The 27,074-nt window shown below is 41.3% G+C and overlaps 1 protein-coding gene across 1 annotated transcript in view; it reads left to right on the top strand.

The window, feature by feature from the left end:
• Window positions 1-27,074, top strand: part of OTOGL (otogelin like) — a 316,314-nt gene that overhangs the window by 67,214 nt on the left and 222,026 nt on the right. Inside the window, exons 17-20 of the mRNA XM_069764433.1 lie at window positions 5,447-5,624; window positions 9,663-9,787; window positions 12,699-12,908; window positions 24,727-24,892. Coding sequence (XP_069620534.1) covers window positions 5,447-5,624; window positions 9,663-9,787; window positions 12,699-12,908; window positions 24,727-24,892 — 679 coding nt within the window. The remainder of the gene's footprint in view (window positions 1-5,446; window positions 5,625-9,662; window positions 9,788-12,698; window positions 12,909-24,726; window positions 24,893-27,074) is intronic.

Genomic DNA, 27,074 nt, shown 5'->3' with positions numbered 1-27,074 from the left:
CCTGTTTACTTGTAATCAGTGTGTGCATAAAAGGTGAGTGAGTTTCTGGGATCCAGACAGACTATTGCATCTTTCATCCAGTCACTGACGTTTCTGGATTATAAGTCATGGGAAAAAAAAAGAATTGTCACGGGAAAAGGTAGTTGAACTGTATAAAACAGGAACGGGATACAAAAAGATATCCAAGGAATTGATATTGCCAGTCAGCAGCGTTCAAACTGTGATTAACAAATGGTAAATCAGGGGCTCTGTAAAAACAAAACCACGGTCAGGTAGACCAACAAAAATATCGTTCACAACTGCCAGGAAAATTGTTTGGGATGCAAAGAAAAACCCACACATAACATCAGCTGAAATACAGGACTCTCTGGAAATTAGTGGTGTGACTGTTTCAACATGCAGAATAAGGAGGCACCTGAAGAAAAATGGGCTGCATGGTCAAGTCGCCAGAAGAAAGCCATTACTGTGCAAATGCCACAAAGTATCTCATCTACAATATGCAAAATACCACAGAGACAAGCCTCAAAACATCTGGAACAAGGTAATTTGGAGTGATGAGACCAAAATTGAACTTTTTGGCTACAACCATAAACGTTACATTAGTAGAAAGGTCAATAAGGCCTATGATGAAAGGAACACCATTCCTACTGTAAAGCACGGAGGTGAATCGCTGATGTTTTGAAGATGTGTGATCTACAAAGGCACAGGAAACTTGGCCAAGGTTGACGGAAAGATGAATGCAGCACATTATCAACAAACTCTGGAGGCAATTTTGCACTCATTAGCCTGGAAGCTGCGCATGGGACGAACTTGGACGTTCCAATATGACAATGATCTAAAACACAAGGCTAAGTTCACATTAGTATTTGAGGACTTTGCGGATGGCTGCGTACTTCCTCCTTTAAGCTCCACCTACTTCCGCATACTTCTCATGCGTCCTGCGTACCTATCTTTAACATTGATTACGCAGGAAATGCGGATGTAAGCAGATGCGTTGTTTTGACGTGCCTGCCAACCGCACGGGAACACAACAAGTTGTGTTATGTGCTGATGACGGGCACGTCAAAACGATGCATCCTCATACATCTGCATACATCCGCATGTCCTGCGAACCCAATGTTAAAGATAGGTACGCAAGATGCATGCAGAAGTATGCGGAAGTAGGCAGAGCTTAACAGAGGAAGTAAGCAGCCCTCCGCAAAGCCCCTGAATGCTAATGTGAACTTACCCTTAGTTGACCTGTCATTGGCCACAGCAGAAGAAAGTGAAGGTTTTGGAGTGGCTCTCAGTCTCTTGACTTCAATATCATTGAGCCACTTTGGGGACATCTCAAGCGCGCAGTTCATGCTAGACAGCCCAGGAATTTACAGAAACTGGAGGCTTTTTGCCAAGAAGAGTGGGCAGCTTTACTATCTGAGAAAATAAAGAACCTCATCCACAACTACCCCAAAAGACTTCAAGCTGTCATTGATGTTAGAGGGGGCAATACACAGTATTAAGAAATAGGGTATGTGAACTTTTGATCAGGGTCATTTGGATGTTTTTGGTTGTCATTATGATTTAAAAAGAGAAAACGCTGTAGTTTGACAATAAATGGCTTCACCCAACTACTAACCATGAGAGGAGAAAAGGTTTTGGCCTTATCATTCATGTTCTCTGAAAACAGGCCAAGAAAGCAAAAATTCTGCCGTTGTATGTAAACTTTTGAGCACAAATCTATAACTACTGGCTAGTCACTCACTATAATTTAAAGGGGATATGTACTTTAAAATTATTTAAAAATAGATAGACATGTCTGTAGAACAAATCTAGCCTCTTGCTGTCATAGAAAAATGAAAATCCCCAACCAATGATGAGCGAGTGTACTCGTTGCTCGGGTTTTCTGGAGCACGCTTGGGTGATCTCCAAGTATTTGTAACTGCTTGGAGATTTAGTATTTGTTGACGCAGCTGCATGATTTACGGCTGCTAGCCAGCCTGAGTACATGTGGGGGTTGCCTAGTTGCTAGGGAATCCCCACATGTATTCAAGCTGTCTATCAGCTGTAAATCATGCAGCTGAGACAACGAAAGCTAAATCTCCGAGCACTTATAAATACTCGGAGATCACTTGAGCGTGCTCGGGAAAACCCGAGCAATGAGTACACTCGCTCATCACTATCCCCAACTTTGAATATAAGGGAATGAATATTACAGTAGCAGATTGAGTACCTGCAATAAGACTTGGCAGTAGAGGAGGCCATTCTGCAGTGTTAAAGAAAAGCTAACATTAGCAAATGACCTAATATATTTTTTTGTTTGTTCTTTTTCATCTCACATTCTGTATTAAAAATAAAAAAAATAGAAATCCTGCAATTTTCACTCTTGTCATTGGGGCTTTTTAGACTCTAACTTCCAGTTGTTTAAGGAAATAACAAATGTACTTAGCCACAATGGCCATGCCCATATTTTTTATTTAAATATCTAATGAGCTTGTACAGAGATAATTGTTAAAGGAGGAGGAGCAGAGTTAGCTGTCAGATTGTCATATGTGATTGGTGGATCCTGAGTTACAAAGCTGTATAGAGGTGTTGTTTGTCATTGTAAACCTTCCTTTGATGATAAGGAGCTTTACTAAAAACGTTTCCTGAAATGACATTAATTAAAAGTCTTATAAAGCCGCAGTGATCAGTGAAAAAAATTGCAAAATTGCTAATTTTGTTTTTCATTTTAGCAAGGATTGTGATATAAATTTTTTTTTAAAACATTCACAATGTTTTTTTCAAAACTACATGCAACACAAGAACCTGATTTAAACTGTAGGTAATTTGGTAAAGATAACTTTATTTTAAAAGGGTATAATATATGTTAGAGACTTTGCAGTAGTGACAGATTGAAAGTCATAATAATTAGTGATGAGTGAATATACTCTTTACTCTCCGAGTATTTGTTAGTGTTCGGAGATATAGCTTTCATCACGGCAGCTGAATGATTTACAGCTATTAGCCAGCTTGAATACATGTGGGGATTCCCTAGCAACCAGGCAAGCCCCACATGTACTCAGCCTGGCTAGTAGCTGTAAAATCATTCAGCTGAGGCTATGAAAACTTAATCTCCGAACACTAACAAATACTCGGAGATCACCGAGTGCTCAAGAAAACACGAGCAATGAGTATATTCGCTAATCACTAATAATAATCTTTCTATTTTATGAACATGCATGCTCGCTCCTAATGATAATGGCAAGTGAGGCCCCATTCCAAGTCTTTCATTGGTCCAATGGTTGCTTGTTATGTCTGTGTTTCTAGACATTGTCCTTATTGTATACCTGGGAACAAGCCCTCAGAATAATTGACACTTTAAGGGGTTTGTCTATTGAAAGTTGCAAGATAGGTGATAACGTGCTGATAGCTGGTGTCCCAACAATGGCTGCCATGAACAGGTTTTTTACAAGCAATTTCACCTATCAGGTCCCAGGAAACCCTAGCCTTCACCCTTTAAACTTTGTACAGAAATATTAACTTATACAGGTGCTCTGGGTTGAGTCCACAGTATAGCTGATGGCTAGAGGAGCAGGCTGGTAGGAATGGTCAGATAGCTGGGTCAGAACCAGGACGTACAGAATAGTTAAAAAATGAGCCAAGGTCTGAGACAAAAATAAATACTAGAACAAAAGGAGCAGAGAACAGAGGTGTGGACCAAATAAGGTACAACTTATAACTGGCAGTGGGAGACAGGGATTCAGGAGGTTTTATAAATGAGCAGCTCTGTCCAGTGCTCACAGCAGGGAGTTATGGAAAAATAAGTTAGGAATGAACCCCCAAACACAAACACTACATGTCCCAGAGAATTAAACAGGACTGCCAAATTGTTGTCCTGTATTGGGTATAACAAGCATGCTGCGCAAGTGGACAACATAAGTAGTTACAGAGGTTGTAGGTACTAACATGGATGACAGAGGAGTAAAGATGCACCATCTTTTTGATCTGCAAATATTGGTATGGATGGCCGTCCATATACAACTTCATTTAGGATATATCTGGGTGGTGCACAGCTTAAAGTATAGCATAAATTCAAGAACTAGGAATAGAAATGCAGTACTCACGCATATCCATTGAATTAAAAGTACTTTATTCCACACACATGGACATCATTCTTCATGGTGAGAAGGTAAAAGCAAGGGTTAAAGCAGGGGAGAGGAGAAACAACGGATTCTTAACTGACACTTCTATGGGTCCATACGGTACCACAAAAGTAATTACAGAGGGGACAGGTACTAACATGGATGTTATAGCCCATACAAATTGTCAGATATTGGGGATATTTTATCAATGTTAGAAAAAACAGTGGCGGACTGGATACCCAACAGCTGAACCATTCATTCTCTTTGGGCCTGCCAGAAAAAGCTGGGCACTGTGCTCGGCAACCTCAAAAGGGAAAGATTGGAGCTGCAGTCGAGCAAGCGGTTCTATTCTAATGGAGAAATGAGTTTCACATTCTGCCAATCAATGCTAGTCCGGACTACCAACAATCAATAAGATAGAAATAACATGAATAGGTTATACCTTGTTTTGGACAGACAAACCTGTTAAGGACAAAATAAAAAAAAGGAAAGCAAGTTCAATTTCAGGTATGAATGGAATAGACATATGCCATCCATGTCAAATAAGGTACATATTTCCAAAAATGTTCTCATGTTTAGCGTAATATGTCTTGTAACATAATTAAAATAAACTGAAACATTTAATGTCACACGCGACTTTGCATTTATGAATGGCTTACCAGCATCAGAATGGCTTACAGAGATCCAGAAGTTTCTCACTTAGCAATTCATTCTCAGAAATAACACTAGGGGCACATTGTAACATTGGTATTGTGGCTACACAGAGATAAGCCATGAGGGTGGGTAGCCAAGAGGTTCAAGGTCAAATTCTAAGAGAGTATCCCATAGACATAGGGGTGAGACAAAGATGTGGTCAATAAACAGTCTTCGTTCAATATTCCAAGAAGGTAGTGGATCACGACAAAAGGGCTAGGCAAACGAATGGTCAAGACAAATGCTAGGTCTAACAGCGAAGATCAGTGTACCAGACAAGGAGAACAGAGCAAGCAAACACCTTGTGAGCAAAGCTAATTGACAGCAATCATAGGCAGAGAGCTGGTAAAATAGCTAGGTAATTACTCTGAACAATAGACACATGGATTAAGCCCCGGCACACCCTGGTCCTGATTGGACGGTTAAATTGTCACTCCAGACACTGACAGCTCAGCATGTGCAAGCATTTGATTGGACAGAGCCGTCCAATCACCATACTGACAGCTCAGCACACCACATTCCTAGATTGGACGGCAGAACTGTCATTCACGGCATCCCTCAGCTAGGAGGAATTGTGACCGTTACAATATAACACATAAACATTACAGTAGGTGAATTTCCATCTATAATCGATTATTTCTCTTTTCCTACAGGTGATATTGAGGTTAGAAATCTGTCCTCGATGTTTGTGCAGCTGAAGACAAAGTTTGGAATAAGAATTCAGTTTGCTAAAGGAGGCGACAGACTTTATATTCAAGCCAGCAGTTCCTGGAAGAGGAGGACATTGGGTCTCTGTGGAACATTTAATGGCAATCTAAGAGATGACTTTCTGTAAGACTATCTGACCTTTACTATCATCTTTAATAAATACAATTCAGAAATATATTCAAAAATTGTTCTGAAAAAAAAAAACCCTTAAAAACAACACAACAACCAAGGAGCAAAATCAAAACATATGACCCAAACCAAACAACTGTAATAATTAAAACTATAGAAATATTATACAAGAAAAGTAGAATATAGAAGTGTTCCATCATGATACAAACAGTTGGCTTTGTTTATTACCTAAATTGGCTGAATGTATGTGTACAAGGTGTCACTTAGATGTCATTTTCCCAGGTGAAGCATTCTAAGTGAGCTAAAGAGAGGTGACGGTTTCTGCTAAACCCCACAAATTTACCTTACCTCTTTTAAAATATGAAAACAACCACAAGATGGCGGTAAATAAACCGTCACCCCAAAGAAGCCGACCATAAATAAAAATTTAAATAAATTTTATTAAACACACAAAAAATGAAAAACAATACATATACATATGTTAAAAAAGCTACATACTTTCTTCCGGGTAATACCCCATGGGAACGCCAGAAGCAGACACACTAAGTAATCCTTAGACCAATAAAGTACATATCCAAAGATCCAAAACAAGCCCCCTCATGGAACACATGAAGCTGTATATACGGTGCTATCTGCATCCACTTAATGTTAAATGTGTCCACGGGAATACGGCCCTCTTGTACACCACTCCATAATTAACATACTCCCACCTCCTAAAGATCCCACCATATAGATAGCGACAAGCTAATGAAAACAATAGGGGAAAGGTGGATAGCATGAATATCGGTATTACCTCCAGCAGGTCCAGGATACAGTGTGTCCACCCAGGCTTATTCCCAGCGCCCCAACGCGCGTTTCGCCCTTGCTTCTTCCGGAAGCCCTTGCTTCTTCCTGGGAATAAGCCTGGGTGGACACACTGTATCCTGGACCTGCTGGAGGTAATACCGATATTCATGCTATCCACCTTTCCCCTATTGTTTTCATTATATATATGGTGGGATCTTTAGGAGGTGGGAGTATGTTAATTATGGAGTGGTGTACAAGAGGGCCGTATTCCCGTGGACACATTTAACATTAAGTGGATGCAGATAGCACCGTATATACAGCTTCATGTGTTCCATGAGGGGGCTTGTTTTGGATCTTTGGATATGTACTTTATTGGTCTAAGGATTACTTAGTGTGTCTGCTTCTGGCGTTCCCATGGGGTATTACCCGGAAGAAAGTATGTAGCTTTTTTAACATATGTATATGTATTGTTTTTCATTTTTTGTGTGTTTAATAACATTTATTTAAATTTTTATTTATGGTCGGCTTCTTTGGGGTGACGGTTTATTTACCGTCATCTTGTGGTTGTTTTCAGTTATTCGGGAAGTACCATTATTAAATATAGATTTGGACTTATTGGATCTCTTTTAAAATATATAGAGTAGAAGTCAGGATTCTTTGGTATTGCTGTCAAGACCTGGAGGTCACGTGACCGCAAGCATACCACTTGTACACTTCTGGCCACATTTCGACGTTCTCGGACTCCCTCAGTCCACTTGTATTGAGGGATGCCAAGCATGTCTAATCAGAATGTGGCCAGAAGTGTACAAATGGCATATGCTTACGGTCACGTAACCTCCAGGTCTTGACAGCAATACCAAAGAATCCTGACAGCACACAGTGCGCTTGTTGTAAGGATTCAGAAGTTTGCAGGCGCATATTGACTGCAGACATTTAGCAGAAGACTGGACCAACCCTTTAAATAAAAGACAAAAATAGTCTTTGAGGCTGTGAAGCGAGCACTCCTGCTTGGATGAGAGTTCTTGATTTTCTCAGAGAAAGCTATGGCCACGTTCACACGTTCAGTATTTGGTGAGTATTTTACCTCAGAATTTGTAAGCCAAAACCAGGAGTGGGTGATCAATACAGAAGTGGTGCATATGTTTCTATTATACTTTTCCTCTGACTGTTCCTCTCCTGGTTATGGCTTACAAATACTGAGGTAAAATACTGACCAAATACTGAACGTGTGAACGTGGTCTTAGGCAGCTTTTCTACGTCAGCATCGGAGGAGCGCAGAAGCACTCAAGCTGGCTGGGATCAGGAAAATGCTCAGTAGAAAAGAGCATGTTTGGCCACAGCTGCTAGACTGAAGTGGTGGCCGGCATGATTGTCAGTCAACTGTAAAAAAATGCAAATATACATGTAGATAGAATATACAGAAGAAGAAAATGTTAAAGTTGCTCTTTACAAGCACTCTAATTAATGCCACATTTTAAAATGGGACTAACCCTTTAATAGCATAGATTAAGAACGTATTACGTATGCTACTGGTATTTTTACACAGGTCAAATATGATGCAGATTTTCCATAGGGTGCAAAACATTGTCACCGACAAAATCTATACCAAATGGGGTGGATTTTGCAACAGATTTCATACCAGAAATGCTGCAGTTTTTGCTTTATTTGTAAAAGATGAAATCTGAACCGTAAATTTTCTCTGATAATTTGACATTGTCTATAAATGGCAAAACAAAAGGACTGCTCAATTTGCAATGCGGATTTTTCTTCACAGCGTGTGGACAAGAATTTAGGAGAATACTCTAAATTTTAATGTCCTTTATTCCATAAGCCGGGACAGTCCTTTTACATGTGGGTTTGGACCCTCAGAAGCGCTGGGATAGGCGCGAAATGGCTGTTGTCCTCCCTCACTTCTCCGCTCCCCCTGCATGTAAAAGGACTGTCCCGCCACATGGAATAACAGACATTAACCTTTTTTAAGACGCAATGGTGAGTCCTGTTTCTTTTTTCAATATTGAATATACTTGGTCTTGAACACATTTTCATGCACCACCTATTTGATCAATATGTGGCATGCGTCATATCAAGTACTGACTCAGACTGCAGTCAACAGTTTGGTGCTGTTTTTTTCTGTTTTTTTCCCCCCACTTTTTGCCACTCTAAAAGCTGCACTGTGACTGCAGTGGTTATGTGACAGGTTCATACCAATTTTTCTTGATGAAAATCATGGGCAGCTTATACTGGACAAATGACTTCAGCAAATTTACAATAAATTCTGTTACAGATAAACTCAAGAAAAAAGAGTAGGGCATTTAGAATAGTGCATAAGTTCCACTTTGTGGCAATCTATATGACTCTATTGCCTTAGAGGGATATTTCCATCTCCAGAGTCCTATCCCAATATGCATTAGGTGTAATAATAATATTAGCAAATACCTCCAATTAGAAATGTAGTATAGTTATTCTGATTCGCTATGTCTGTTTCCTCATGTGCAGGAATTGCAGGACCTTAAGTATCCATGGATATGACCACTAGCAACTATCTAATTGTCTCTATGTAAGTGGTTATAACCATGGCTATCTAAAGTCCTGCAGTGCCTGTACATGAAGAAAGAGACATAGCGAATCAGAAAAACTAGACTACATTTCTAATTGGAGATATTTGCTAATATTATTAATATAACTCCTACTACATATTGGGATAGGATCTTATAGATGGGAATACCCTTTGAAGGGGTTGTCCGCTCTAAAATGATAAGTCTGTAGTCACTCTGTGCGACTGCAGACTTCTGAATCCCCCCACACAATATGCACTGCAATAATTTACTTTTTTCTGAGCGGGGAACGGCGGTGATGTATGCAGTATGCATACTCCGGGGCAGAAGCCGTCTGGTGGGCGCAGCCTCGGTCTATACAAGGGCGAGGGCGCTGGCACCTAGTGGGCATGGCTGTCCAGTGGGCATGGCCATCAATACAATTGTATGGAGCGAGGTCATGCCCACTAGACGGCTTCTGCCCCGAAGTATACATATCGCATACATCACAGACTTTCCCAACTCAGAAACTGTTGAAAACTCACGACGCACAGTGTGTGCCTTGGGGGGATTCATAAGTCTGCAGTCACACAGAGTGACTGCAGACATCAATTTAGACCGAACAACCCCTTTTAATATTATAGGGACTATAAATGCGCTGCACATCTATGTGTTTGTAAGTCCATTCTTAACCCCTTATATTTCTTATCAGTTCTCCAGCAGGTATGATTGAAGGGACCCCACAACTTCACGCCAATGCCTGGAAAATATCATCAGCGTGTTTAACGCCAGTAAACATCCCTGTAATAGATCCCTGTGACATTAATCTGCAGAATGGTAAGCTGATAAGTATAATCCTGAAGCCCTTTTGTGACGAAGGTCATTTGTAGAGATGTATGCAGACAATAGAAAGCTTAAAGGGGTTTTCCTGGGAATAAAAAAATGTTTTTCAAATGGTAGCAATATGTGAAATCTAAATTTTAAGAATTTGTTATGATTGATATTTCAGCAGCATGTGACTACATTCTGCCTTCTTATTTAAAAAAAAAAGTGTCACAATTTTGTTTTTTTACAATCCGTTGATTTGCCGACATCCTATGAATAATAGAAATGTCAGAGTGATGTGAATTTGAACATAAAAGAAGCATTATTTTATATTATTAAAGAACCAGAATGGATATATTTTCTATTTATGATAACATCATGTTGGGCAATATATTTGTAGAGTGCACATTATATATCCTGAAACCTATACATTTCCTTATATCTGCAATAGAAAAAAATTGTAGAAAAAACACTTATTTTTCTAGCATCATTCAGGTATATTATAAAGTAATCAGCAACCCTTTTATACACTGCCCCACATTGAAATTACAATACCAAGAAGGAAAAGTCATACAATTATAAATATCAAAGGATCTATGGCTATGTTAAGGACATGTAGATGACAAAAACATTGAAACAACATTTTCAAAACATTTTATTTAATCAGTATGAGTGCCGTGCGCAGAAATACACACACATGCTTAGGTTGCTAACATGTGATTGCTAATGGTGTCTGAGAAATGTTCTGCCACTCTGAATACACTTGGACACACAAATCATCAAAATCTGCTGCTGGCAGCTCCTTTTGCAATTTCTGAGCAGTGACGTTCCAGAAATGCTAAAAGGGTTGATGAATCTGTAGTTGCTGCAGGCCATGGTAGTAAGTTTAGAGCACGCAGGCTTCTTACAGTAATATAATCACCATGGGGACTGCAATTATAATGTTGAAATGGCGCCTGGTTCACATTGGAACATTTTTGACCAAACCAATGTAATGCTGAGCTGTTAGTGTACCTGGAATGAAGACTGCCAGGGTCCAGATACTGTATATTATGCCACTCAACATCATCTTGGGAGTAGAACAGGTGTAATGATCCCTTGGAAAGACCTGTTCATGGCATTACCCATGTGGTCTCCTCAAATTTTAAGAATAGCGCTCAGTGATCCATTCTGTATTACAAGTTAAATTAAACATCACAAAACATGGTATGAAGCAGTGTCTGCACAAAATATCAGAAAGCGTTTGCAAGACATTGGGCTATAAGCCGGACATCCAGCTACAGGTGTTGGACCACCGATCTCAAAGGCTAACATGTTGCAGAGAAAGACTGCAATGGAGTCTGGAATTGAAGTCTATCCTTTTCAGCAATGAGTCCCACTTTTGTCATGAATGCAATGATAGCCGGAGATTTGTTCAGAGCCATCATGAATGCCATGAAGAGGCTTTCCTGAGGAAATGTGGAAAGTGTTCCATAAATCATTTTCAATGCCAGACGGTCTGTTTCTTGTGCTACTGTGAGCAGCCTTTATAGTATAAACATGCTTCCAGCGTCTCTGGGCTTGTCTCCTAAGGAACTCATGTGTGACAATCGCAAAGGGAGCTGCCAGCAGCAGCTCTTGATGATTTGTGTGCTCAAGTGCATTCAGTGTAACAGAGCATTTCTCAGACAACCATTAATAACCTCACTGATAGCATGGCAAGGTGTGTAAGTGCTTGTATTTCTACTCATGGTGCTCATACTTGATACTGAATATATCAAGATGTTTTGAAAATTTAGTTTCCATTTTTTGTCATAATTTGCATATCCTTAACATGTCTATTGATCCTGCGATTTCCATAACTCCATGACTTTTTCTTCTTGGTGTTACAATCTCAATGAAGAGGAGTGTAATTAAAAAATATCTTTATAATCTGTGCTAATCAAATTATGTCAAAGGACACTATGTTGATTATAGGCTTAAAGGACATTAGCGCGCAGTATACCGAAATAATTATTATTATAATCCGACAATAGGCTTCTTTGTGCTGTGGTACCTGCTCACCTGATAGGGTTGTGAGAAAGCACAACTTTTATAATAATTCGTAAACAAAAGGTCCAGCTGCTGCTGCTCTGCTTGGTTGGCAGATCCAACGTTGAAATCAGATGGTGTTGAGAGGTGGTTATGCCACACTGCTGGAATCTCAATGAATGGGAATATCTAGAAAAGGAAATAGAATAAGCATTGTGGTTTAATCTTTACACGTTTTGAAGTCCAGCTGCCTCCTTCGTCAGGAGAATCCTCTGGTTTGAAGTCGAAATGACTCCATTATCAGGTGGTACTTTTGATGAAGTTGGACTTCAAAACGCCTAGAAATTAAGCCACAATGATTACTCTCTTTTCTATTCTGGACATTCCCATTCATTGAGACGCCACTGCAGCGTAAACACCTCTCCACAGCATTCAAAAGACACTATCTTAGTATACATTTGGCTGTTGATGTTTCTGGATCCAGCATCATATACCTTATCATATTCTCCCAATATGTATGATGAGAAAAATGACTAATGAACAGATATCCTGCAGGTTCCATTGCATCATTTCAGTTTTTTACTTTTTAGAGTTAGTGTAGTATAATGGACAACATCAATTAATATAATGGGCAACAAACTATCCAACATTATATCAGTTTAGTCTTTTTTATTTGAGTTATCATGATCAGATATGTACAGATTAAGGTATAAAATTTGCACAGAAGCAAACTTAGTATTCTAGAGAAAACGTAGGATTTTTTTACTCTGTGGTTTTCATACATTTTATGGAATATTCAGGAAAAAAACATGCAATTTAAAATTGTTCCCCTATTCTAGTATTATATGTGTATAAATATGCAATATATTGTATGTATACACAGTATATACAATTTTGTTTTCCTATTTTCCAGTTGGGTATGCAACCCACTGTGATGTTATCAATCAGGAACTTTTTGCGCCATGCCATGCCTACGTGAGTCCAGGATTGTATTATCAGTTGTGTCGTTTTGATGCATGTAAATGTGGCAGCAATTGTCTGTGCAATGCCTTGGCTCACTATGCCTACATCTGCAACAAGCATGGCGTTTCCATCAACTTCCGATCACAAGTTTCATTTTGCGGTGAGTAATTAAATAAGGTTATAATATGTTGAATAATTCTGTCCACTAGATTGTCTACAACTTTTTACATATAAAACACGTTGAGTAATATTCATATCTTAAACTTGTTAGGGTCCATATTATCCACATTTTCCCTCAAAATACAACCGAACTTCAAGATGAAAAATCACTATTATAGCCAATGATAGCCATTTCATAAGATGATCATCTCAAAAACTCAATGCAACTGATTATTCTCAATTCCACTTATGTTATTTTTTTCTCACTTTTGTATTCTGTTTTTATGTAGTGAAAATTAATAATAATGTGATCCACTACTTGACTTTAAATTGAAACCATTAGTATTTCAACTTAGTATTCCAACGCAGTAACTTAACAGTAACAAGACATCTAATAGGCAGCTTCCACACTGTTTGAATTTTAGGCACCCAAATACTTAGACAACTGTCATCTGAATTATTGTTGACAGCTATTTCCTCCAACATCTCAATAAAAAGGCATGCTCAAATTGGCTGGATGCTCCTGAGTTTTCTATGAGAGAGCAGCTGCCAGACCCCTGTGGCAGCAGCTTAACTCCTAGTAGGACAAAAGAATTGCCCATTGAAATTGAACAGGCCAGATCCTTGTCTCTCCTGTGTAATGCAGCGTTAGCGCACTTATGCAGTGACGAGGTAATGACCCAGCAAAGTTCCAAACAAAAGTCTCTTTAATGCGTTTGCTTCACAGCATTAATATAACATATTATATATATAATATATATCATATAAACACAGAACATGATATCCTCAGGATCGCAGGTGGGCACACATCCTCTAGATTACAGTCACTAAACACACCAGTCCACTCTGACCTGTTGCCGTGGGCGACTGCACCACTGTGTTAAGGTTCAACTCCTTCAGATTACACAGTACACGATATCCTTCAGTTTACAGCCACTAAACACGCTAGTCCACCTTTGACCAGTTGCCGTGGGCGACTGCACCACCGTGTTAATGTCTCTTTACTCACAGCTTTACACACTGCATGGTATTCTCCGGATCGCAACCGGGAACCTTATCCTCTTGTTCGCAGTCAGTAAACATGCCAGACCTCCTTCGGGCACAGGACAGTCTACCTCCGGCTCGCAGCCGGGCACAAGACAGGCCACCTCCGAGACCTGTTACCGTGGGCAACTGCACCACTGTGTATGCTGTGGGTGCCAGGCATCTCAGCTCCCCTGGCTGTTTGCCTCCACTGGCTTGTGTTGCCTCACACAGGTGGAGCGCTGCAGAGCCAAGTGCTCTGTACTCCTCCAAACACCAGACTGACACTGACTCTGACCCTGACACACCCAATCCCAATTCTGCAGGGTTTTTAACTAGCAACCTGTGACCTTCAGCCACATGAAAAATCCGTGCCAGGAATGAAACAAACTTCACCACTACCATACTGCAGTCTGTAATAAACACAAAAACCCAGGGCAGGTTTTCCCTAAATCTGCCTTGGACAATCAGCATGTCCAAGACCTATACTCACTTTAGTCTGCATTGCAACCACAGCTACGCTTGTGGCTGCAATGCACTTTCATGGCCTCATTACGCCTCCGTGCGCATCCTGGGGGGAACATACAGCGACCCCTACATGTAACACCAGTCACTGCCTCACACCTGACATCAACCTTCGTGAAAGAATCGGGAGGCCATCATACACATTAGCCTGTCAAGTAATCACAAAATAATATAGTGGCATGCAAAAGTTTTGGCACCCCTGGTCAAAATTACTGTTATTGGGAACAGTTAAGCAAATTGAAGATGAAATGATCTCTAAAAAGCTTAATGTTAAAGATGACAGGCAAAAAAAAATATTGTCATCTTTTACATTTTAAAAATTACAAAAAGGAAAATGAGTGAATGCAAAAGTTTGGGCTCCCTGCATGGTTAGTACCTAGTAGCGCCCTCTTTTGAAAGTATCACAGCTAGAGATGGGCAGACACCTGGATGTTCAAGTCCGGCGGTTTCGGTTCGAGTACCAGAACAGTACTCGGATCCGAACCTGGACCCCATTCATTTGAATGGGGGGCCCAAACATCTAGTGTTTGCCACTCTGTCATGTGCATGACAGCGATGCAAACACTGCCTCCGATCGGTGGGTAAAATCATTACCGCCGATCACTCAGCTGCGGTTCCCAGCGCCGCAGGTGTGATAGGAGATATAAGCTTACCTCCAGTCACTGGCGTCAGCTGATGGGACTACTGCTCCCATCAGCCGATGCTTGCTGCTGCTAATAACAGTGAGAGCGGCTGTTTGGAGTATTCATCAGCTGGTGCCTGCTTTGTAAATAAATATTTAAAAAAGAAAACAGGGTGGGTTCCCCTGTATTTTTGATAACCAGCCAGGCAAAACTCACAGCTGGGGGCTGCAACCCTCAGCTGTCAGCTTCAGCAAGGCTGGTTATCAAGAATAGGGGGGCAACCACGCTGTATTTTTAATTTATTTAAATAAATCATTTAATCATAAATCATTTAAATAAACTCCTATATTTTTGACAACCAGCCAAGCTAAAGCAGACAGCTTAGGGCTGGTATTCTCAGGCTGCTAAGGGGCCATGAATATCAGCCTGCTGACACCCAGAGAAGGCGCATTTATTAGATGTGCTAATTCTGGTGCTTTGCCCATCTCTCCCCACTTGCCCTGTAGCGGTGGCAAGTGGGGTTCATATTTGTCGGGTTGATGTCACCTTTGTATTGTCAGGAGACATCAAGCCCACGGATTAGTAATGGAGAGGCGTCTATGAGACACCTCTCCATTACTAATCCTAAAGTTGTATTGTAAATAAAAATACAGCAAGAATAAAGTCTGTTATTTGAAATAAAATAAATAGTTTTTTTAAATTTAAAAATAACTAACACAGTTCTACTCACCTAACGCCTGATTCAACTGAATCCCTAGTCTCCTGTAATTAAGCAAAAACAACAATATCCCTCACCGGTCCATCATTTTATCCCACATCTCATTCACCAGTAGATCTCAGCCTGGACGATTGCATCTTGGCAAAGTCCAGGTTGAAAACTGTTTATCCCCAAGGCATGGATTACAGCGTGGGACAGAACGATGGCCAGGTGAGGGATATTATTGATTTGTATTTTAGTTTTATTACAGGAGACAAGGGATTCGGTGGAATTAGGCATTAAGTGAGTATAACTGTGTTTGTTATTTTTAGATAAAAATGTAAAAAAGTGTTTTATTTTATTTCAAATAAACGACTGTATTCCTGGTGTGTCTTTATTTACCATATAACTATAGGATTAGTAATGGTAATGGATAGGCACTGTGGTAGATCGGCTCACTCAGCTGCACACAGATATAGTTAATGGAATACTGCACCTTTAAGGATGTACTTGGTTTATTAGGACAGCATAATCCAAGGTCTTAAGCACAAAAATAAATATGACCCTTTGGGCAAAACAGCAAAACAAAACAAAACGGTAGCACTTCATGCAGTCCTTGCACTTGAGGGGGTCAGCCCACTCAAGGTTAGCAATGTCCTTACCCAAGCACTATGTGCAAAAACACACTCCTGGAGTCTTCCTCTCCAGGCCCTCAACAGCCCAGACTAACCCTGGTGCTCAGCTATTTAAAGCCAGATCATGTGACTCTCAATTATGTGACTGATAAAATGATCCTGACATCACACAGGTTCTGTAAGGACACTGCAGGGGAGATATGTGGATCCCCTCCCTCACACTCTACTGAGGTCCACTAAAGCCAGGCCATAATATTATTTTCAATAAAACGATCCAACACAGTGTGCAGGAGGAAGCGACTCTGGTTTTACATCACTGACGCCATCATGCGCAGTTACACGTATCTCCCCTCCATCACTTCACTAGTGACTCTGTCACAGCATATAGACGTCTCTCAATAAGTAATTCATGGTCTTGATGTCATCTGACAATACAAAGGTGATATCAATCCTACAAATATGAGATAAGAGCTGGGCAAAGCACCAGTATTGGCACATCTAATAGATGTGCCTTTTCTAGGTGGCTACGAGCTGCTATTTTTAGTTTGGGGGGCAATATACATGGCCCTTTACCAGCCTGAGAATACCAGCCCCCAGCTGTTGTGAATTCTGTGGCAGAGCTCCCTCCTGTGGTCACAAGTGGTACTTCGGCTGATTCTCTCTGTGAGCTTCCGTTGGTGGAGGAGAGTGGTACTGCGGCTTCTGAGTTTCCTTCCTCAGGTGATGTGGTGAAGTCGTTAGGTGCTGCTCTATTTAACTCCACCTAGTGCTTTGATCCTGGCCTCCAGTCAATGTTCTAGTATTGGACCTGTTTCCTCCTGGATCGTTCCTGTGGCCTGCTGCTCTGCATAGCTAAGTTCTGCTTTGCTATTTTGTTTGCTGTTTTTTTCTGTCCAGCTTGCTTATTTGTTTTTTCTTGCTTGCTGGAAGGTCTGGGACGCAGAGGGTGTACCTCCGTGCCGTTAGTTCGGTACAGAGGGTATTTTTGCCCCCTTTGCGTGGTTGTTTGTAGGGTTTTGTGTTGACCGCATAGTTACCTTTCCTATCCTCGCTCTGTTCAGAAAGTCGGGCCTCACTTTGCTAAATCTATTTCATCTCTACGTTTGTCTTTTCATCTTAACTCACAGTCATTATATGTGGGGGCTGCCTTTTCCTTTGGGGTATTTCTCTGAGGCAAGGTAGGCTTATTTTCTATCTTCAGGATAGCTAGTTTCTCAGGCTGTGCCGAGTTGCATAGGGAGCGTTAGGCGCAATCCACGGCTGCCTCTAGTGTGGTTGGAGAGGATTAGGGATTGCGGTCAGCAGAGTTCCCACGTCTCAGAGCTCGTTCTATGTTTTTGGGTTATAGTCAGGTCACTGTATGTGCTCTGACTTCTATGTCCATTGTGGTACTGAATTACCTTATCATAACAGTACTGGAGGCCCAAAGTACTAATGATTCTCAATAGAGGGAAAAAAGAAGTTCTGAGACCATTTTTTTTCTCTGCACTGTGTGCCTTTTTTTCCCCTAGACATTTGGGTGGTTCAGGACACAGGTGTAGCGATGGACATTAAAGGTCTGTCTTCATGTGTGGATCAGCTCACGGCAAGAGTACAAAATATTCAAGACTTTGTGGTTCAGAATTCTATGTTAGAACCAAGAATTCCTATTCCTGATTTGTTTTTTGGAGATAGAACTAAATTTCTGAGTTTCAAAAATAATTGTAAACTATTTCTGGCTTTGAAACCTCGCTCCTCTGGTGACCCAGTTCAACAAGTTAGGATCATTATTTCTTTTTTACGTGGCGACCCTCAGGACTGGGCATTTTCTCTTGCGTCAGCAGATCCTGCATTAAGTAATATCGATGCGTTTTTCCTGGCGCTCGGATTGCTGTACGATGAACCTAATTCAGTGGATCAGGCAGAGAAAAATTTGCTGGCTCAGTGTCAGGGTCAGGATGAGATAGAGGTATATTGTCAGAAATTTAGAAAGTGGTCCGTACTCACTCAATGGAATGAAGGTGCGCTCGCAGCTATTTTCAGAAAGGGTCTCTCTGAAGCCCTTAAGGATGTCATGGTGGGATTTCCTATGCCTGCTGGTCTGAATGAGTCTATGTCTTTGGCCATTCAGATCGGTCGACGCTTGCGTGAGCGTAAATCTGTGCACCATTTGGCGGCATTATCTGAGCATAAACCTGAGCCTATGCAGTGCGATAGGACTTTGACCAGAGTTGAACGGCAAGAACACAGACGTCTGAATGGGCTGTGTTTCTACTGTGGTGATTCCACTCATGCTATCTCTGATTGTCCTAAGCGCACTAAGCAGTTCGCTAGGTCTGCCACCATTGGTACGGTACAGTCAAAATTTCTTTTGTCCGTTACCCTGATCTGCTCTTTGTCATCTTATTCTGTCATGGCATTTGTGGATTCAGGCGCTGCCCTGAATTTGATGGACTTGGAGTATGCTAGGCGTTGTGGGTTTTTCTTGGAGCCCTTGCAGTGTCCTATTCCATAGAGAGGAATTGATGCTACGCCTTTGGCCAAGAATAAGCCTCAGTACTGGGCCCAGCTGACCATGTGCATGGCTCCTGCACATCAGGAGGTTATTCGCTTTCTGGTGTTGCATAATCTGCATGATGTGGTCGTGTTGGGGTTGCCATGGCTACAAGTCCATAATCCAGTATTAGATTGGAAATCCATGTCTGTGTCCAGCTGGGGTTGTCAGGGGGTACATGGTGATGTCCCATTTCTGTCTATTTCTCATCCACCCCTTCTGAGGTTCCAGAGTTCTTGTCTGATTACCGGAATGTATTTCATGAGCCCAAGTCCGATACCCTACCTCCGCATAGGGATTGTGATTGTGCTATCGATTTGATTCCTGGAAGTAAATTCCCAAAGGGTCGACTGTTTAATTTATCTGTGCCTGAGCACGCCGCTATGCGGAGTTACGTGAAGGAGTCCTTGGAGAAGGGGCATATTCGCCCGTCATCGTCGCCATTAGGAGCAGGGTTCTTTTTTGTGGCCAAGAAGGATGGTTCGCTGAGACCTTGTATAGATTACCGCCTTCTAAATAAGATCACGGTTAAATTTCAGTACCTCTTGCCGTTGTTATCTGATTTGTTTGCTCAGATTAAGGGGGCTAGTTGGTTCACCAAGATAGATCTTCGTGGTGCGTATAATCTTGTGCGTATTAAGCGAGGCGATGAATGGAAAACTGCATTTAATACGCCCGAGGGCCATTTTGAGTATCTAGTAATGCCGTTCGGACTTGCCAATGCTCCATCAGTGTTTCAGTCCTTTATGCATGACATCTTCCGAGAGTACCTGGATAAATTCCTGATTGTGTACTTGGATGACATTTTGATCTTCTCGGATGATTGGGAGTCTCATGTGAAGCAGGTCAGAACGGTGTTTCAGGTCCTGCGTGCTAATTCTTTGTTTGTGAAGGGATCAAAGTGTCTCTTTGGTGTTCAGAAGGTTTCATTTTTGGGGTTCATCTTTTCCCCTTCTACTATCGAGATGGACCCTGTTAAGGTCCAAGCCATCCATGATTGGACCCAGCCAACATCTCTGAAAAGTCTGCAAAAGTTCCTGGGCTTTGCTAATTTTTATCGTCGCTTCATCTGCAATTTTTCTAGTATTGCTAAACCATTGACCGATTTGACCAAGAAGGGTGCTGATGTGGTCAATTGGTCTTCTGCTGCTGTGGAAGCTTTTCAAGAGTTGAAGAGTGGTTTTTCTTCTGCCCCTGTGTTGTGTCAACCAGATGTTTTGCTTCCATTCCAGGTCGAGGTTGATGCTTCTGAGATTGGAGCAGGGGCTGTTTTGTCGCAGAGAAGTTCTGATTGCTCGGTGATGAAACCATGCGCCTTCTTTTCCAGGAAGTTTTCGCCTGCTGAGCGAAATTATGATGTTGGCAATCGAGAGTTGCTGGCCATGAAGTGGGCATTCGAGGAGTGGCGTCATTGGCTTGAAGGAGCTAAGCATCGCGTGGTGGTCTTGACTGACCATAAGAACTTGACTTATCTCGAGTCTGCCAAGCGGTTGAATCCTAGACAGGCTCGTTGGTCGCTGTTTTTTGCCCGTTTTGACTTTGTGATTTCGTACCTTCCGGGCTCTAAAAATGTGAAGGTGGATGCTCTGTCTAGGAGTTTTGTGCCCGACTCTCCGGGTTTATCTGAGCCGGCGGGTATTCTCAAAGAGGGAGTAATTGTGTCTGCCATCTCCCCTGATTTGCGGCGGGTGCTGCAAAAATTTCAGGCTAATAAACCTGATCGTTGCCCAGCGGAGAAACTGTTTGTCCCTGATAGGTGGACGAATAAAGTTATCTCTGAGGTTCATTGTTCGGTGTTGGCTGGTCATCCTGGAATCTTTGGTACCAGAGAGTTAGTGGCTAGATCCTTTTGGTGGCCATCTCTGTCGCGGGATGTGCGTTCTTTTGTGCAGTCCTGTGGGATTTGTGCTCGGGCTAAGCCCTGCTGTTTTCGTGCCAGTGGGTTGCTTTTGCCCTTGCCGGTCCCGAAGAGGCCTTGGACACATATCTCTATGGATTTTATTTCAGATCTTCCCGTCTCTCAAAAAATGTCAGTCATTTGGGTGGTTTGTGATCGCTTCTCTAAGATGGTCCATTTGGTACCCTTGTCTAAATTACCTTCCTCCTCTGATTTGGTGCCATTGTTCTTCCAGCATGTGGTTCGTTTACATGGCATTCCAGAGAATATCGTTTCTGACAGAGGTTCCCAGTTTGTTTCGAGGTTTTGGCGAGCCTTTTGTGCTAGGATGGGCATTGACTTGTCTTTTTCCTCGGCTTTCCATCCTCAGACTAATGGCCAGACCGAACGAACCAATCAGACCTTGGAAACCTATCTGAGATGCTTTGTTTCTGCTGATCAGGATGACTGGGTGTCCTTTTTGCCTATGGCTGAGTTCGCCCTTAATAATCGGGCCAGCTCGGCTACCTTGGTTTCGCCGTTTTTCTGCAACTCTGGGTTCCATCCTCGTTTCTCTTCAGGGCAGGTTGAGTCTTCGGACTGTCCTGGTGTGGATACTGTGGTGGACGGGTTGCAGCAGATTTGGACTCATGTAGTGGACAATTTGACCTTGTCCCAGGAGAAGGCTCAACGTTTCGCTAATCGCAGACGCTGTGTGGGTCCCCGACTTCGTGTTGGGGATTTGGTTTGGTTATCTTCTCGTCATATTCCTATGAAGGTTTCCTCTCCTAAGTTTAAACCTCATTTCATTGGTCCGTATAGGATTTCTGAGGTTCTTAATCCTGTGTCTTTTCGTCTGACCCTTCCAGATTCTTTTTCCATTCATAACGTATTCCATAGGTCATTTTTGCGGAGATACGTGGCACCTATGGTTCCATCTGTTGATCCCCCTGCCCCGGTTTTGGTGGAGGGGGAGTTGGAGTATATTGTGGAGAAGATTTTGGATTCTCGTGTTTCAAGACGGAAACTCCAGTATCTGGTTAAGTGGAAGGGTTATGCTCAAGAAGATAATTCATGGGCCTTTGCCTCTGATGTCCATGCTCCCGATCTTGTTCGTGCCTTTCATATGGCTCATCCTGGTCGTCCTGGGGGCTCTGGTGAGGGTTCGGTGACCCCTCCTCAAGGGGGGGGTACTGTTGTGAATTCTGTGGCAGAGCTCCTTCCTGTGGTCACAAGTGGTACTTCGGCTGATTCTCTCTGTGAGCTTCCGTTGGTGGAGGAGAGTGGTACTGCGGCTTCTGAGTTTTCTTCCTCAGGTGATGTGGTGAAGTCGTTAGGTGCTGCTCTATTTAACTCCACCTAGTGCTTTGATCCTGGCCTCCAGTCAATGTTCTAGTATTGGACCTGTTTCCTCCTGGATCGTTCCTGTGGCCTGCTGCTCTGCATAGCTAAGTTCTGCTTTGCTATTTTGTTTGCTGTTTTTTTCTGTCCAGCTTGCTTATTTGTTTTTTCTTGTTTGCTGGAAGCTCTGGGACGCAGAGGGTGTACCTCCGTGCCGTTAGTTTGGTACGGAGGGTCTTTTTGCCCCCTTTGCGTGGTTGTTTGTAGGGTTTTGTGTTGACCGCATAGTTACCTTTCCTATCCTCGCTCTGTTCAGAAAGTCAGGCCTCACTTTGCTAAATCTATTTCATCTCTACGTTTGTCTTTTCATCTTAACTCACAGTCATTATATGTGGGGGGCTGCCTTTTCCTTTGGGGTATTTCTCTTAGGCAAGGTAGGCTTATTTTCTATCTTCAGGCTAGCTAGTTTCTCAGGCTGTGCCGAGTTGCATAGGGAGCGTTAGGCGCAATCCACGGCTGCCTCTAGTGTGGTTGGAGAGGATTAGGGATTGCGGTCAGCAGAGTTCCCACGTCTCAGAGCTCGTTCTATGTTTTTGAGTTATAGTCAGGTCACTGTATGTGCTCTGACTTCTATGTCCATTGTGGTACTGAATTACCTTATCATAACACCCAGCTGTCTGCTTTACCTTTGCTGGTTGTAAAAAATGGCGCGGACCCCATGCCATTTTTTTAAATTTTTTTATTTAAATAGTCGTCTTGCATGCACTGCTCTTTTGAGGTCTGATTAGGGGGGGAGAGAGCCATTGTAAGAGTTTCAGCTTGCGCATTTTGAGGTAGTCTAGTGTGGATTTTGATGTGTGTTTCGGATCATTATCCATTTGCTGAAGCCATCCTCTTCTCACCTTCAGCTTTTTTACAGATGGTATTATATTTTCATCAAGAATTTGTTGAAATTTCATTGAATTCATTTGTTGCCTCTACCTGTGAAATGTTCCCTGTGCCATTGGCTGCAACGCAACCCCAAAGCATGATTGATCCATCCCCATGCTTAATGGTTTGTGATATGTTCTTTTGCTGAAATTCTGTGCTCTTTTTTCTCCACCCATCAATTTGATTATTGTGGCCAAAGAGTTCTATTTTAACCTCATGGGTCCACAGGACTTGTTTCCAACATGCATCAGGCTTGTTTAGATGTTCTTTTGTATAGTTCTGATTTTTATGGTGTGGACACAGAAGAGGTTTTCTTCTGATGAATCTTTCATGAAAGTCTTATTTGTGCAGGTGTTTCTGAACGGTAGAACAATGTACAAAACTCCAGCGTCTGCTAAATTTTTCTGAAAGACTTTTGCAGTCAAGCGGGGGTTCTAATTTAACTTTCTAGCAATCCTATGAGCAGCTCTCACTAAAATTTTGCTTGGGCTCTAAGAAATTATCTTACCAGCGGTGGACTCCGCGTCTGTCAGTGGCACATCTCTCTTCACTTGTTAAAGCCTATCAACCGGCCCAGCGTTCTTGTAAGACGCCGCATGCATTAGTGCCCCGAGACTCTATGGTCTCTTTGCCCTTACTCCAGTATAGTACGTTACTGATGAAGGTCCGTATGATGGACCAAAACGTTTATTGGGTACTACAATAAAATTTGCACATAAGCATCAAGTTGAGTGCTAGGTTCTTTTTGTTATTTGCATTAAGGTGTGGGAGCCTACCTTAGCACCATCCTACCAGTAGTGTACACGTCTCTTTCCACTAAGAAATTATCTTGACCTCCACTGTTCCTGTTAACTTCTATTTCTTAATTACATTGTGAACTGAGGAAAGGGCAACTTGAAAATGCTTTGCAATCTTCTTATCACCTTTTACTACTTTGTGGAACTCCACCATTTTAATTTTCAGAGTGGTAGGCAGCTGCTTAGAAGAATGCATGACTGCTGTTTGTTGGCACAAGGTTAAAGTAGGCTGGATTTTTATGAAGCTGGAAAATTTACATCACCTGGCCTTTCCTAACGATGATAGTGAACAAGCTATAACCCTAATCTCCAAGGATGTCCAAACTTTTGCATTTGCCCATTTGTTCTTTTTTTAATTTTTAAAATGTAAAAAATGAAAAAAAATATATATATTATTGCCTGAAGTACAAAAGAAATGTGTCATCTTAAGTTTTTTGCATTTTAGAGATCATTTCATCTTCAACTTGTTTATCTGTTCACAATAGCAGTAATTTTGACCCAAAGTTTTACATGCCACTGTATGTATTGGTGGACTTTAGTCAGGCCCCTGGCTCAAGTAGAAAACCACTCAACAGCCCCTGATGGCTATTTAAAAAAATTTAGAGGTAGCCCAGTGGTCAATCGCAGTTATGTTCCTGCTTTTAGTTAAGGCTTTTAATGATGTGCATGTATGTGATTGTGTGTTTAGGTGTTAGAAGAAACCACCTCTGCCAGCCATTCTGGAGAGCCTTTTTTACATTTACAATCAATTTTCACTCAATCCTTCATTTTGAAAAGAGACTTGACTATACAAGGGCTAATGTGACAATGTGAATAATGATTTAAATTCTCTCCTATAGGAGTAATATGCCGATATGGGATGTTGTACCACCAGTGCTCTTCTTCCTGTGGACGGACTTGCTCTTCTCTTTCGCTTGTAGAAATCTGCGCTGATGAATGTATTGAAGGATGTAACTGTCCTGATGGAAAGTACTTTGACGAGGCTGTAAACTTTTGTGTTCCAATGTAAGTATTCCATTATGTATCAACTCGAACTGAAAGTCAGTCTTTGGATGGTATTTAAGTAGGCAAGGTTTACTGCTTACAGATTAAGGCCTTATGCAAAAAAATGATAGTTTTTCATCTATGTGATGATTTGTTTTTCCTGTATTTGCAGTCATTTTGTGGTGTGTCATCCATTTGCTGTTTGTTCTTTTTATAAACCTATTCACTTGAATGGGAGAGTTCTGTCCATAAAAATGAACAGAGAAGGACATAAACAGCAACCATGGTGTGAAGGTGTGTGTATTATCAGATGCAGTAAAGGGCAGCACTGATTTTGTGACAGTTATATGCCCTGCTCTGATTATTAAAGTTCTCTAAAGTGGAATTTTTGGTTATAAATGGGGTTGAGTGGCTGAGATGATTTACATTGTTCTTATTGCTTAGAAAATTTAGTATTAGTATCAGTAAATTGTTCTATATCAGCAATAGTATTTCCTCATAAAGGTAGCATTTGGTCCCTGAAGAGTGATGAACGGGGAGGCCTAAAAGCAACCTTGGTTTCATTAGAACATTCTTGTTCAGTAAGTGACAAATGGTCGATAGACTTGGACTGGTCCCCTTGGTCAACAGATAAATTCACCGGTGGACTGGACTGGCCACTGGTTGAACAGATACATTTACCGATGAGCCCATGAGCAGTGCTTTGCACAGTACACTTGATGCATAATATGCAAATAAATGCAGCATTTAATTTATTTAACACACTATCCGTGTATAATAAATATATGTAAGGATAGGAAGGATAGGATAGGATTAAATTACCTAAAAGAACATATTATCCGCTATTCAGGTCCAATAATATTTACATGTACATCCAAAACAGAAAAAGTGAAGCCGTATGCCATAAAATATAGATTTTTATTGATATATAAGATTTAAAATCATTTCTTAAGAGTAAAGGAAAATAAATACATGGGAATCAATGTGTGCAAAAAGAATGCCACATCCCAGAGGTAAAATGCTACAAGCTGTAAAAGGTGCCAATATGACCAAAAGAAAATATATATGCATTAATTACTTCCACACAAAGAGATATACATGCAGCCCAATATATGTAAATGTATATACGAAGTTATTTGAACTTCCTATCAATGAACAGGGCTACAAGGCAGAGTGTGGTGTGAATGGTAGTAAATATAAGAAAGGTATAGAGGAATGAAAGCGTTCCTACATGCTGAGTAAGGTTTTGAATTCTATCATGAATTGTTTCAAAATATACAAAAAAGTGCTCTAGTGCATGAAAACAAAAATAGTCAGAGAATAAAGATGCATAGTGCAAGCTAGAGCATATTACCTGTAGTGTGGCAGGATACCCCGACGCGCGTTTCACATTTAGCTTTATCCAGGGGAGCATTTTACCTCTGGGATCTTGGATTTTTTTTGCATCTATTGATTCCCATATATTTATTTTCCTTTACGTTTAATAAATGATTTTAAATCTTATATATCAATAAAAATCTATTTTTTATGGCATACAGCTTCACTTTTTCTGTTTTGGATGTTTTGTCTTCAAGAAGCTGCCACTTCACTAGGCAATTATATATTTGGAAATATTTACATGTAGCTGAAGAGTGAGCCTCCTGAAAAATGTTATTGATAGGTCTTTGGTAACCTCACCCAACACTTTTGGGGACCCATTAAAGAATCTATACTGGGGCCCAAAAGATAAGTAAATCTTATATAGGACAGCAAGGGGAAAGCTATGTAGATGTTCCGATTGCACAAAATTAATGCAGTAATAAAAAAAATACAAGCAATTCTTTACTCTAGAGCAGACCATACTTTGGAGCAGAAAGCCTGGAGACATGGCGTCCATAACAAGCAGAATTTCACATAGGTTGTAATCACCACAGAACACTTATAATAGACCTTTTGTGCATTTGTGAATGCAATCATCTCACAATCTATTATATAATTGTCTAAGGGTCACTTCCGTCTTTCTGTCTGTCCTTGTGTCTGTCATGGATATTCATTGGTCGCGCCCTCTGTCTGTCATGGAAATCCAAGTCGCTGATTGGTCGCGGCAAAACAGCCACGACCAATCAGCGACGGGCACAGTCCGGCGGCAAAATGGCTGCTCCGTCCTTCCCGCAGTCAGTGCCCGCTCCATACTCCCCTCCAGTCAGCCCTCTCACAGGGTTAA

Source organism: Ranitomeya imitator, chromosome 4 (assembly GCF_032444005.1).
Source record: "Ranitomeya imitator isolate aRanImi1 chromosome 4, aRanImi1.pri, whole genome shotgun sequence".
Lineage (NCBI taxonomy): Eukaryota > Metazoa > Chordata > Amphibia > Anura > Dendrobatidae > Ranitomeya > Ranitomeya imitator.
This window is presented reverse-complemented; position numbering and strand designations above follow the sequence as displayed.